At 43.2% G+C, this 14,698-nt stretch overlaps 1 protein-coding gene across 1 annotated transcript in view; it reads right to left on the reverse strand.

Annotated features, from left to right (window-relative positions):
• Suclg2 (succinate-CoA ligase GDP-forming subunit beta) overlaps nt 1–14,698 on the reverse strand; it is a 259,745-nt gene that overhangs the window by 115,263 nt on the left and 129,784 nt on the right. The window contains exons 4-6 of the mRNA XM_051154952.1: nt 13,892–13,982; nt 8,888–9,040; nt 7,078–7,167 (exon numbers count right to left, since the gene is read on the reverse strand). Of these exons, the coding sequence (XP_051010909.1) occupies nt 7,078–7,167; nt 8,888–9,040; nt 13,892–13,982 (334 nt within the window). The remainder of the gene's footprint in view (nt 1–7,077; nt 7,168–8,887; nt 9,041–13,891; nt 13,983–14,698) is intronic.

Raw genomic sequence — 14,698 nt, forward strand, 5'->3', positions numbered from 1 at the left:
TGTCAAGGTTTTCTTTATTCTGTTGGAATAAAATGGTTATTATATTCATCAATCTGAGCCTAAATTGTGCAAAGAAATTCCTGAATGTCTGGTGGAAACTGCGAGACAGAAAGATGAAGGTCTCAAACAGCATAGCAGCCACAGAACCATACGTCTCCCACTGAACCCAGGAGGTCCTAGCGGCAAAGATGACAGACAGCATTAGTGCCCCAGCCCCCTGCTGTTACCACTCATTCTTCTCAGGCAACTCGTACTCCCTGTTCATATCAGGGTAGGCTGGTCTGTACATGTGGCAGAGCTTGGGACAGCACGTGTTGGAATCATCAAACCTCCATGAGAATCCACCTCAACTAGGGCAAGCCTGTGCAGCTATGGTGGTATACAGCTATGGTGGTATACAGCTATGGTGGCATACAGCTATGGTGGCATACAGCTATGGTGGCATACAGCTATGGTGGCATACAGCTATGGTGGCATACAGCTATGGTGGCATACAGCTATGGTGGCATACAGCTATGGTGGCATACAGCTATGGTGGCATACAGCTATGGTGGCATACAGCTATGGTGGCATACAGCTATGGTGGCATACAGCTATGGTGGCATACAGCTATGGTGGCATACAGCTATGGTGGCATACAGCTATGGTGGCATACAGCTATGGTGGTATACAGCTATGGTGGTATACAGCTATGGTGGCATACAGCTATGGTGGCATACAGCTATGGTGGTATACAGCTATGGTGGTATACAGCTATGGTGGTATACAGAGTGGCACTCGCTCTTGGCCTTGTTTTACTTATCTATTGTCGCCTGATACCCACCATGCCAGCCCTGCAGTGTGTCATCAGAGCCAGTGTGGTCCAGCCCTTTTTTGAGTAATAGAGCATCTAATGCTCCTGAGGCTAATTGCAAATGTTTCTAGGCCAGCTGCCTTGCAGCTCTGCCTGGTCAGAGGTACAAGTGATGGGGAAGCAGGGCAGATAAAAAGGGAGAAGCTGGGACCTCTTTACTCCTCAGTCTTCACTCTCTCAGGTCTTACAATACCCACGAATAAAGCCCCAAATATAAATTCATACTAAGGTCAATACTGAAAGCCATCCCAGGCTTGACTAAAGCATTTCTATACATCTCATACTATCTGAATATTTACTATTTCAGGTCTTTGTGTACATTTTCTTAAATCCTAGTTGAAATCTGATGAACATAAATAAATGCATCCAAAATGTAAGGATAAAATTTTTTTTTTTGAGGGAAGGTTCCAGGATGTTTCTGAGACTGACCCCTCAACATGTTATACAGCCTGGATTGGCTCAAACTCACACACTTTCTGCTTCACCTACCCTGGCCAGCATTTCTATTATACTAGACCAAACAAACAAACTTTTTTATTATGCAATATTTTAAGGTTAGATAACACATAAATGTTCTAGGGCTCCCACATATAGCAGGGGTCCTAATGATTCTGTGTCCCAACCCCAGCTTCCAGGTCCTCCGAGGCAGACATGGACAGCTTCTGCTCTATCTGAGACACATCCTACGTGCATGCTAAGATGCACACTTGCCATCTTCACAGAACAACAAATGCCTCCGTCCTATTAATAGAAACCTTCACTAGCAGGATAAATAGGCCATCTTTTAATTGTCAGATCATATTTTATTGTGTGGCTATACTACCGTTCACTACACCCATCACTTAAATAATGACCATATGGATTGCTTCTAATAGCTTCGTTTACTTAAAATGTCATTTTTCTTGTTTCTGTGGATATGTAATGCACGTGACTAGGAATTCATGGGTAAATCACTACAGCAGTGCAGAATGAATGGAGGTATTTTATTTATTATTATTGTATGTATGGCTATGTGCATGTGTTTACATGTTTATGGCTGTATATACATATGTGTGTGCATGAATGAGGTGTCATAATATATATGGCCTGGGTACTGTTCCTCTGAACTGTACATTGGGCTTTTTTTTTTTTTTTTTTTTTCCTTCAAGACAGGATCTGTCACTGGCCTGGACCTCACGTTACCTTGGCTGGGTGATCAGTGAGCCCCACAGGTCCACCTGTCTCCACCTCCCCAGCTCTGGGATTTTATATGAAACAAAGCCAGCTGCTTTCCCCATCGGGGCTTCTTGGGATTGAACTCAGTGACTCTTGCTCTCCCCACAGGCCTGAAAGCATTTTAAATATGGATGATTCTATTAAGCTGCTAGGAAGAACCTACCCTGAGCACCTACAAGCCAGTGCAGGAAGACTTTCCACTCACACCCGTCCAGCATCTGCATTATGCTGGGTGTGACAAGTGGTGTGTAGTTTTAATAAACATCTCACATTGTTAATGGATTGGAGTACTATTCTAGCTTGTAAGAGGGATTTGTATTTCCTTTTCTGTGGATTTTGTAAACCTTTCTGTTGTGATTTGGGTTTTTTTAATCATTAATTTAAAGGAAGTGCTTTTATGTGAATAAAGTTTGCTCTTTATCTCATAATAACTGTAACTATATCTACCCTTTAATATTCGTCTTTCAATCGTGTTTGTGTTACTCCCACCACATGGGAATCTAAAGACAACCACATCACTTGTGTCTCGTGATTTCTGGCTTCTTGCCAGACGTTCAAAAGGCTGGTATCATTCTAGAACTACTTTAAAAGAACTCTTAACATTTTTTCTAGTTTACGTCACTGTTTCTTGCTTTCAGCATTGATACTTTTTAAAGCCAAATAAACTATATTAAATTACAAATCCAGGCATCCATAAATGATGGAATCTGGGGACCTGAGGAGGCCTTGAATACATGGCAGAGCCATGCCAAGGACCACAGAGCTTCCAACCCATGCGAATTGGCAGAGCCTTCCTTTGGTTCATGTGCTGATGCTGTCGGAGCTTACACAGAGCAGCAGCACACCTTCCTCCACCATCACAGCTTCCTCGGGGATGCTTACAGCCAGACACTGGTCCCTACAGAGGCCTCTTACAGCAGAGGCTAGCTAACACCTCCTCCCTGTGATACGTAATCAACTCTCTGAGTGTCTGGGCTATTGCTGGGTTTTTGGCATAGTTGGTGTCACTCTACCAGAGTGACCTCAGCCCACTCAATCCTGTTTTTCCAAATGTATAAGGTGTGGCAACTGAGTATCTTTTGGGGCTTGGACTTTGTGAATCTTGTTAGGTGGCTGGGGTTGGTCTCATACCCATAATCTCAGGGACCATGACTCAGTCTCTCAGGTAACTGAGAATGTGTACATGTGACTCCATGTCTGGCTTCTGAGTTGTTACTTAGGTGCAGCAGAGCTGCATGTGTGCACATGGGAGGGCCCTACTGACCCCTATCCTGTGCCATGCACTTCTGTAGCTACTGCCTTAGTTAACAATAAATTATTTAATGAGGAATTCATCAGTAAGGACAAAGTACATAATGGAAACAAGGCACATAAATAAGACCTAATACAACCACTTCAAGAAATTGTGGTAAAATACAGAATACAGATTTTACCAAGGTAACCACTGCCAAATGTACATGCATCCTCGGCTTCTAGGATCATCTCTTCATGATAGGATCAATGAGGTAAGATTGTTTAAATGTTAGCCTTTCTCACATGCCTCCTCTGCTCATGGCACCCCTGCACCAATCCTCATGCCTTAAGGCAGCATCCTGAATCAGAGACTCCTGTTTTTACATGTTACAAACCGCTCTGCTGAGCTCATATGCCACCCATCCATCCTTCCTACTGTGCAAACGAACTGCGAACCCCTCAATAAATTCCAAGCCATCCATATCGTACATTCTTTCTTATTGTCTCTTTTCCTCCTCCCTCCCTTCTCACTGCCCTCCCTCCCTCGCTGGCTCATGTATTCTAAGCCTGAGGAATGATCTCCACTAGTCCACAAGTCCCACGGGAACAATGGCTATCTTTCAGCACGCTGAAGACAGTAAGCAACTCACTATCAGTGCTCACTCACTCAACACATAAAGCGTCAAACCTATGAAGATGTCAGCCCGCCAGTGACACAGGAGACCCTGTCTCAAAGTGTTTATTCTTTCTTTCCTTTCCTTGGTAACTTAAAAATATCCTGGCAACCCCAGCTCCTTAGTGACCCCAGGGGCCGCATATGCACCTTTGCTTCTCTGCACAGCACATTCAGAAAGCGCATTTGGGGCACTGGGGAAACATAATTATACAGCTAAGAGCTATAAATAACCCGTAACTTTCTCTTCCATATGGAGGTAGCAAGGGTGTCTTAGGATATATTTAATACTATTATCATCTATAGAGCTCTTTACTGTGTTCATAACTGAGCATTCCAACCACAGGTGGGCAGCTTTTGCCCACTCTGGGTTTTTTCTGCAGCCACATTATGACATCTACTGCTGGTTCCTAGAAGCATTCAATGTAGACAAACTACATGCCTGATTGACTTAATCTTGCACATGCCAGATGCTCTGGGTGTATGTGATATACATATGCTATACACTACGAGCTGTGACGGTGGAACAGTGAGCAAGGCACCTGCTGTGATAGGGATTGGGACCAAACAAAGGTGACAACAGACAAATGGAAGAAATGCATATGTGCAGATACAGAGAACATGAACAGGTGACGGTATACACTTGGAATCAAGTGTGGGACCAAATAACTGTAACACCATGATGTCATCATAAGAAACTAGTTTTCAGGGAATAACCTCTCTCTATATAGCAAATGTTATTAGCAGCCTCATTTTAATAACATGAATCTAAGCACTAGAGCACAGAGACCAAGACTTGTCCAGTATCTTCTCTTGAGCAATCTGCCTCCACACAAACACTCTGCCAACCTCAGAGAGGACAACTAGTTTCTTTCACTGTTGAACACTGGCTGTTTTGCCTTTTCCTGGGGCTTAGTCCAGGATGCCCTGTCTTCCTCTACCATCTTGAACCCTTTACATCTCAATAGTCTACTCTCATTTTCAAATGAGTGTCCTTCCTTTATATACTTTGAAGTCTTGTTCCTCTTTTCCCCTCTTCAACTTTTCTACTGTCATCATCACACTTCTAGAGAGAATTAAAAATTTAAATGTAAAGGCAGGAATAAACTAGTACAAAAACTGCTGTTCCATTGGAACAGAAATGTTCAACTAAGCTAAAGGGGAGAGCCCCCTCTATCTGCAGGTCTCATGTCCAAGAGTTCAACTAACGACAAACAGCAAATACTGCAGGGCTGGTGAGATGACACTGTGGCAAAGATTCTTGCTACAAAGCTTGATGACGAGTTCAATCCCCAGAATCCACATGGTGGAAACACAGAGATGACGCCAGGAAGCTCATGCTCACCACAGCACATGTGTTCGCACACACATACACATACATAACAACAATGTTCCAAGTGAGCAGTGTGTGTGCTCTGACCACCTAGATCTTCTTTTCTTGTCAGGAATCCCAAAGCAATAAAACATAGCAACACGTCACAGAGCACTGGCCCTGTAAGGAGTATAAAATGCCTGGGTGAGAATGTGTGTCGGGTGTAAGCAAACACCACGTCACGCTGTAGAAGGGCTCTTCGGATACCCTGAGGGATGCTGAAGACAATCCTCCCTCGGTACTGTGGGAGAACTTACTGTGAAACCACTGGGCAGCCCGAGGCCAGTGAACGCACACACAGTTACTAAGGAAGCCTCTTGGAGTAATGGAGAAGAGAAAGGGGCAGGACAGGGGGCAGTAAGTTCTTCTGACTTAGCTGTGGGATGAAGCGTGCCTTTTCCACATATCGTCAGGTGCCATGGGTTAGACCAAATGTAGCCAGGATGTTCATGACACAGTCTGCCTCCCAGAACCTTCGAGAACCATTTTCCCCCCTCAAAGCTAAATGCTATGACTACTAAATTAATATATTTTTAGTTGTTCTAGAGTGAAATGTTGGCTCCATAACATCAATATTCATTTCAAATGCCCACTGGCTGCAAAAGAATAGCAAGTGATGATGTAATGTGCATTGTTAAAAAACACGATGATAATCTTGCTTCTCTGTGGGGCTTGGGAGTAAGTCCAGGGTCTTGCATGTGCAAGACAAGAACTCTACCACTGAGCTGCAACCCCAGCAGAGGAGCCCATCTTTAATGGAGTACCGTCAACAAGTGCTCTCACACAGCCCTGAGCTCAGTCCCTACAATGTTCCTCTCAGCTGGCAGTCATTACTCCCATTATACAGATGCTAGGACTACAGTCTCGACAGAAAGAATGGACATGTGTCAAGCAGCACCAGCAGTTCTTTATGAAAATCTAAAAGCCAATCAATTAAAGGGTTGGGGCTGGATGTGGTTTAGTGAGCAGAATGCTTGCCCGCGTGCACCAAGCCCTGAGTTAGATCCCGAGGATCACCTCTACCAGGTGCGATGGTGCATGCTGTAATCCCAGGGCTCAGGAGGTGGGACCAAGAGGTTCAAAAACTCAAGACCAGCCTGAGACACATGAGACCTTGTCTCAAAACCACAGAAAGAACGTATCACCAAATCACATGAAGTTTATGTACCTACATGCCACAAATATACCAACCTCTATCACATTATGTATATCTGTTTATATATACATCATAAATGTACAGAACACACCCGTACCAAACATTTTCATATACATGCAAAGTCACCTATATCTCCATATATAATGCAAACACACATACATATATACATTCCCTCATATATATGTGCATATATACCTTTCACATACATATATAGGCATGCACACATACATTATAAGCACATATTCATACACACATCATAAAGCTACAGGCACACACTGTCATAAATGTATGTATTATATATGTACACATATACTACCATATATATGCAAACATGCACATCTCTACCACATACATATCCGTATACATACCCATCTCCATCAGATACACAGACATGCATCATAAACAGCACCTCTTTAAACAGCAGGAAATAGTTCCTTGGTCACAAACAATTTGGGGAAAGACTGAGACACATCCATCTTGTTTTCTATGAGTCACAAACACCAGCAGCAATTACGAAGTTCTTGCAACATTTTCTGACACAAGGCAAACATGCTGTATCCCGAAGGCTGATGTACCTGGTTTTTCAAAGGCCCGGCAAAGCCCAGATTTTCGGCCATGCGCTGGGCCTGGCTATCCTTTATCCCTTCAAAGATGTCAATCTGCTCCTAGTAAAAATATTATCAAATGCACAAAATTCAGAAGTCCAGTGAGAAGATTTAAACCTCAAAGCAAACGTTTACTATTTACTGGCAAATGAGTAATTAAAGTGTGGCACCCTTCCACAGGGCTCTGAACAGGGAGGCTGCGGCTGCCTATGGGGTACGTTTTAATTAGCAGGCCATCATACAACGGCCCTTCCAAAAACTATATAATTCTTCAAGGTGGCATGCTGACAAGACGATCTGATGCCAGTTTTCACTTTTAATTACTACACAGATGGCATTGATGAATATTTAGTCAGTTAATTTTTGTGACATTTTTTGGAAGGCATCCAACGAAAGGCTTTGCTATCTAATATTGCTGTTAAGTTTGGAGTTGTCATACACAGGTTAAATATTATCATAAGAGTTGAGCACTTTATTCATATGAAAATTATTAATAATACCTTCACTCTACAAAAAGCTTTTCTGTCAAAAACAATGAATGCTGCTCATGTGCTGTTCATGCATTATGTTAGCAAATTAGATTGCTTTAGATAATGTTAATTTTGAAAATGGCCAGACACTATGAGTAAGCCTATGTATAAAGCTGCAATTAAACTTTGAAAGCAGTTAATCTATGTAATACTAATGGGACTATTTTTTAAATAATCATTGAAATGTGGGTACAGTATACAGAAAAACAAATTCAGAAAATAGGATCTTTCCCCTATTTAAGGGGAAAGAAATGAATTTCTGAAGTTTCTTATAGAAAATTTTAATGGAATTGGTCATTAAGAACTCATATTAAAAACTGGGTTCATTGTTCCAAATTTTTTTTCTCTGTAGATGAGAATGGTGCCTGAGCATTTCTGTTCTATAAATGCAGTTCTTCCTCCTAATGCTACAGGGTGGAAGCCAGTACAGTAGTGCTACTTACTACACAGCTTTCTGAAACCTATCTTAGTATGAAGATTTCAAGGACTGAAACAATGGATGAGAATATGAACTTTTGAATGCCTGTTTGTCTCTAGACAGTCTGTGAGGTTTAATACTGACTGGCAGCTGGATGTGGTCTAGATCAGAGAAGAGATGCATCTCTGGGTACGTTTGTGAGGAAGTGACTAGGCTAAGTGAACTAAGGAGCACCGATCCACCCTAAGTGTGGGAGGTGTCATGTTAGATGGGTCAAGAAGGAGGACATGAGCCTAGCACAAGCAGTCTTCTCTCTGCTTCCTGACTGTGGATGCCATGTGACCAGCTCCCTCCCTCTCCTGCCGCCATGCCTTCCCAACCATAACGAACTGTACCCTCAAACTGTGGGCCACAATAAACCATTGTGAAAGTTACTCTGACAGGAGTCTGTCACACCAAAAAAAGTAACCAGCACATAGACTAACCCATAGCCAAGTACATAAGAAAAAGGGTCCGGACCACTCCCACTGGTAAAGGCAGGGAGTCAACCCAGCAAAATGGAGACTAATAGTGTTCTCAGAGTGGATAATTCTTGAGTCAGGTTGGATAAAAAGAAATGATGCAGAAAAAAAAAAAAAAAAAAAAGCAGAAAGGATAGAGAAGGAAGAGAGGGGAAAGGAAAGAAGAAAAAGCCTTTAAATACTAGACACTTCGATTCTGTCTGACTTCCACCCAGTACCAGGTTGAGTGCTCCCTGCCTCAGACTCCACAGTAAATGCTGAGCAGTTACTACCCTAACAAGCAGTTAACATGGCTGACTAGCCGCACACACCTTAAAGATGAGTTCTGGATTGGAAGCCGCCACTTCTTCGATATCAACGCCCCCCTGGGGACTGCCCACGATCACGGGGCCATTGTGGGAGCGGTCCATCAGAATGGCCAAGTAAGTTTCTCTGGAGATATCCAGGGCTTCAGCAACCATCACCTAGCACAGAAGAAGAAGTCTAGTTAACTGGTGTCAAGCAGATTTGAGCTTGGAAATTCACTTGCCACAAAAACCAAAAAAATAGCATTATTCCCAGGCTCCTGACTGGAGTCAGTAAGTATCCGGAGGTCTACAGCTTCTGTTCCGGTGCACAAGGCCTGCTGTCACCTCCTTAATTGATCTGGTTAAAGGGCTCAAGTGACAGGTACCTGGTTTGCCTCAGGAACGTTCCCCACTCTCATCTAAGTTTTTCTTTCTGGTGAATCTGTGTCATTTGAGAAAAACTCCAAGGAAGCAGCCGTTTTGATTTGACACATTAAAAGTACATATATATTATTACACTGACATTTCTCAAATGTCTCTGGTAGAAAACCAGGTTTGACTTCCAAACAAGAGGTGTGTTTGTTTTGTTTTTGTTTTTTTACAGTACACTGATATTGCATATATTTATATATTTTGTCTCTTGTGTATTTTACTTCATTTTGTATCCTCCATTTGTAAACATAGTATTTGGTCATTTAAGATAATGCAGTCCCTGGGCCTGATGGCATAGGCCTGTTCGGAGCTACTTAGGAGGTTAAGACAGGAGGATACCAAGATGAGGCCTGGTTGGGCTACAGGCCGAGTTTGAGGCAGCTAACTGTGATCATGACTGAAAAGCAAAAATTAAAAAATAAAAAGTCGGGGGGGGGGGGGGGAGCAGGTGTGGTGGTAGACTCCTTTAATCCCAGCACTCAGGGATGCAGATGCAGAGAGATCTTTGTGAGTTCCAGGCCAGCCTGGTTTACAAAGTGAATCCAGAACAGCATGGGCTACACAGAGAAACTCTGTCTCAAGAAACAAACAAACAAACAAACAAACAAAAATGTTCAGTGCTCAAAAGCTCAACCTAGCACGCATGCAGAGTTCAATCTTCAGGACCAAAGAAGAAGAAAAGCAAGTGCTGAAGTCCAGTCACTTCTAGAGGATCTGCCGCAGGCTTAGCAGGTGTAAGGCCCTGGGCTCAATCCGAAGAAATAATAATGATAATTAAACACACACACACACACACACAGGACATAAACTGGAAACTGAATGCAGCCTCCTCCAGCACAGCCCCCTCATATCCAGATGCCTTGACCCCAATTGGTAAAATGGTATCGTGGCCCCTTCAGTCTCTGTAGTCAAGCCCCTTCAGTCTCTGTAGACAAGCAAGGCACTCCTTCCCCTGGGAGCATGTGGCATCACTAGTAAGGACAATTATTGGGCTGGAGGTAAGTGGAATGGAACAAGTTTACCCTTTGGTCACTTCTTCACCGAGTGTCCTTTTCTAAACAATTACAAAAAATGTATACAGCAAGAAACACTCTGTGAGCGCTTCGGTCCCTTTCATTTGAGTCTGCAGGCACTGCAGTAATAAAGTCACATCCCACGTATTAGAGTGCCCTGTTTTTGTTTCTGAGTTACTTTTCGAAGGCTGTCCTAGACCTTCTGATCCTCCTGCCTCTACTTCGCAAGTGCTGAGATTAGAGGCACAAGACAACATGCCCACCTTAAGCAGAGCTGGGGACTGAGTTCAGGGCTTCCTGCATGCTTGGCAAGCACTCTACCAACTAAGTTACACCCCCTGCCCTGTTTTAAAAACATTAACCGGACAACTTGGATACATTCTAAGATTGTTTCTTCCTACCTCGACAATAAAATATTTGTATGTTAACATTTATTTAAACACGTGTGCAGCTATTTATATGGACATCAATTTTCATAGCTGAAATACTACCCTAGCATTACTTTGGTATATGTATTTTTGCTCATATGTTTTATTGCCTGTAATATTAAAATGACTTGGTCTAGCATGGAATGTTTAAGATTTCAACTAGTACTGTCAAAACTGCACTTGGGTCATTGTCTAAACTTACAGAAATCCAACAGGAATGAGGAAATGTCTTGACTAAGTTTTAAAGAACATAAACATGCAATAAATAATCAATAATGGACTTGAAATTAATCTGAAAGAACAAAATAACACCACCTTTCCTAAAAATTGTTTAGTACGAGGCTTCATTTTTCAAGTTATGTAGTAAAGGCATTATATTTTAGCTACCTAGATTCCCCTAAAACAGTTTTATTAATGTAATAAAAACTTTAAAAGCTCTAATGGAAGATATGGTCCTCCTTTTCAAGCTATTTTTTAATTTACCACCAGCTCAAGGGAGATACAGTGGATAACAAATATCCTGCAAAACAGAAACTGTGGTCCTGCTGTCTCCTTATCTGGGGCCATCTGTGGACTCTCCAAATGCCTGTTTTGAAAATGAAAAGGTTGTGAAGCCCACAGCCTTTCACTAAATCAGAATATTTTGAATCTCCACTGTCACACTGACTATTAAACACTTAAAACAAATGTCTATCATTAGGTGCTGTTAAATACTAATTATCCTCACTGACTAGAGGCAAGGGCTATCCTGCCAAAAAAGAAGTTGATGAAGAAGGAGGAGGAGGAGAAGGGGAAGGGGAAAAAGAAGAAGAAGAAAAAGAGGAAGGAGGAGCAGGAAAAGGAGGAGACGGAAGGGGAGAAGGAGGAGGAAGAGGAGGAGAAGGAGGAGGAAGGGGGGAGGAGGAGGAGGAAGGGGGGGGGAGGAGGAGGAAGGGGGAGGAGGAGGAGGAAGGGGGAAGGAGGAGGAGGGGGAAGAGCTAGAATCACATGTCCTGACCTGGGAGAAAGATGTAATACTCCAGCATGCTTTGAGGGAGGATCAGAAGTATCGGCCATTTTCTGCAAATTTGAGGCTAGCCTGAGCTACAAGAAACCTCATCTCAAAAACACAATCCTCAAATAAAGGAAGCAGAACAATAGCATCAATACATGTATGTTGTTACAGAAAGGTGAGAACATACCATGAACATCAGAAAAGGATAAAACAACACACAGCAATTTCCTCCAGATGTGCACAAATTTTACTTTCTAACTTTTATTCTATTGGAATTGCTTCATGATACTGAATTATGGGATAAAAATATACTCAAAAATAAATTCCTCTGGTGGTTTTCTGGTGACATCGCAGTTCTCAGGAATGTGCTTATCACCAGCATGTCAGGGACTTAGTTACAAGCCACCTTTCTGTGGGATTCTATTATGATATAGTGTGAATCTGCTTTAAGGATACACTTTTACATGCTTGTTAAAAGTTTCACAAATTCTAATCTGAACTCCCATGTGTCCATATAAAACAACAATTCCCTACAAACAAAAGTGCTAATTATGCTCTCTCTGGACAAATTCTGAGTAAGTTATGCAGGTGAAGGCACACAATCAGATTTAAAAGGGAAATAAACAGTGTTCTAGTCTGAACAGGAACAAAGCAACTCTGACAGTCCCTATACCCACCTGAGAGGGGCTGTAAAGGGACAGGCCCAGCCAGCTTTTCGGTTTGCTCCTCAGCCTTTTTAGTAGCTGAAGCTAATGGCCTTGTAGCGTCCCCAATCCCTGCTGCTTCCGGAGCTGTCTTATGATGATCCTAGCGCTGGCCGTCCTAACAAGCGAGGCTCTGCACTGAGCCTCAAAAGGCCAAGTAAACAAACAATAGCAAAAAGCAGAGAAGGAAACTCAGTGTGTCACACTGGGAAGAAGAACAGAGATCCAGTGATTCTCTCCCCAAGCCCATCTTTTGAGTCCTGACATAAGTTTAGAGCACCGTTAATGGTGACTTCTGCATGGTGCTCTGTGAAACCTTCCTGGGAAGCCAGCTCCTCCCTGGCCCAGCAGCAGACTTCAGCCTTTCCCTTTTCCCAGCATGACCTTCAGGAGGAGATTCCAAGTTCCTGGGGTGCACTGTCTCAATAGAGGCACAGGGATGGACATAAATGTCCCCATAAGATATCTTTTGCTTTCCAGTGTCTCTATTTCAGCTTGAATTGACCTCTTCCATGACTTAATAAGGACACACTTCCTAAGGCTATGCCAAGAATTTTCCTAAAGTTCTGTGAAAACTTAAAGTAGAATGTACCACTCAGTCGCCCCCCCAAGTACAGCACAATAATAGAAGCTGCAAGTCTCTGATGCTATGGCAACAGATAAGGTCAAAAAGTGGAGCCCAATTTACTGTCTTTCGAGCCACAGCTGTCTTCAAGGTTACCATATGTGATACCCAAGGGGCTCTGGTCATGAATTCATATTCTGCTTCACAGGTCTTGCATTTTGAGCATGGATCTCTACATGGTCTTCTTTTTGCACATTATGCATGAAAGATAGCTTTGGTTATTTCACATATGAAAAGAAAAACAAAAACAAAAGTGACAGGAGGGAAAGGCAGGGTCTGGACTGGCTCCTATATTTACAATGGCACAGCAGATGCAGGCCATTTTTCCCTGAGCTTTACTTCCTCTGCATGTGCATCTCCATGTGCCATATGTATGTATGCACATGGATGTGCATGCTATACACACTTACTGCTAGCACTCCTCACTAATAATACCCTCCTAGCAGCAGTGGCTTAGAGCTATAGCCTGGGGTACGTTTTAAGAAAAGCCACTGCAACAGGCAATTCTAATACAGAAACCTGAGGACGAGGACGAGGCTGCACGGGAAGAGGAGGGGCTAACTGAGGACAAAGCGCCCTGCTGAGCCTTGTCAGCTTCAAGCAGGACGCCCGTGGGCTTTGAATGAAGACTGCTCTGGTCATCACCTCACTGGCTTTTGGTGAATGCCAAGGTCCACAGCCCTATCAGTCTTTCTTCAATGACACAGCACTCCCTCAACAAAAACAGCACACTTCAAAGGACAGGGCTTCCTTAGAATCTGGCAGAGCGAAGTCTAGCTCTCTGTTCTTTTGTTTAAAGTACATACAAAAAGACCAAGGTCATCCACATTACCTTGTTAACCTTCACACCTTCTTTTGGAGTTTGTTTTGTTGCGAGATTATAGCCAATCATCTGTTGAGCCAGTTGTCCCACTTCTTTAGGGCTAAGAGGGACAAAAAGGAGGGAATGACAAAGAAGAGACAATCAGGGCATATTACAAATCACTACACATCAGGGTTCCCAGTATCCAAAGTTACCTCCACCACCACCACAGCACCGTCACACATCTTCACACCCACACTGCCTAGAACCCACCTCCACCACCCCACAGCCTCACGTTCATATTGCCCAAGGTCCACCTCCACCACAGCACCACACACATCTTCACATCCACACTGCCCAGGACCCACCTCCACCACCCCACAGCCTCACATCCATACTGCCCAGGACCCACCTCCACCACCCCACATCCTCACATGCACACTGCCTAGGACCCACCTCTAACCCACAGCCTCACATCCACACTGCCCAGGGTCCACCTCTTCCACCCCACAGCCTCTCATCCACACTGCCCAGGGTCCAGCTGTAGCCCACATCCTCCTATTACCCACAGAATGCATGCCTTTCCATTTACATTCCGTGTGTCTAGTGCTATCACAAAGGCTCACTGAGAGCCACATACAAATGAAGGAATGAATGAGTGAAGAGATGCTAAACTCTGGTACCTTCTCCCCTAAACAAATTAGTAAAGAAACAATACTAGATGCATAAAATTTAGATAGAAACTGAATGGAACACTGACAGTGGATGGTCTGTAAAATAATAAACAATGAGAGGGAAAACAATCAATACAAAGACTGTAATGGGAAGAGAGCAGAG

This window comes from Acomys russatus, chromosome 13 (assembly GCF_903995435.1).
Source record: "Acomys russatus chromosome 13, mAcoRus1.1, whole genome shotgun sequence".
Lineage (NCBI taxonomy): Eukaryota > Metazoa > Chordata > Mammalia > Rodentia > Muridae > Acomys > Acomys russatus.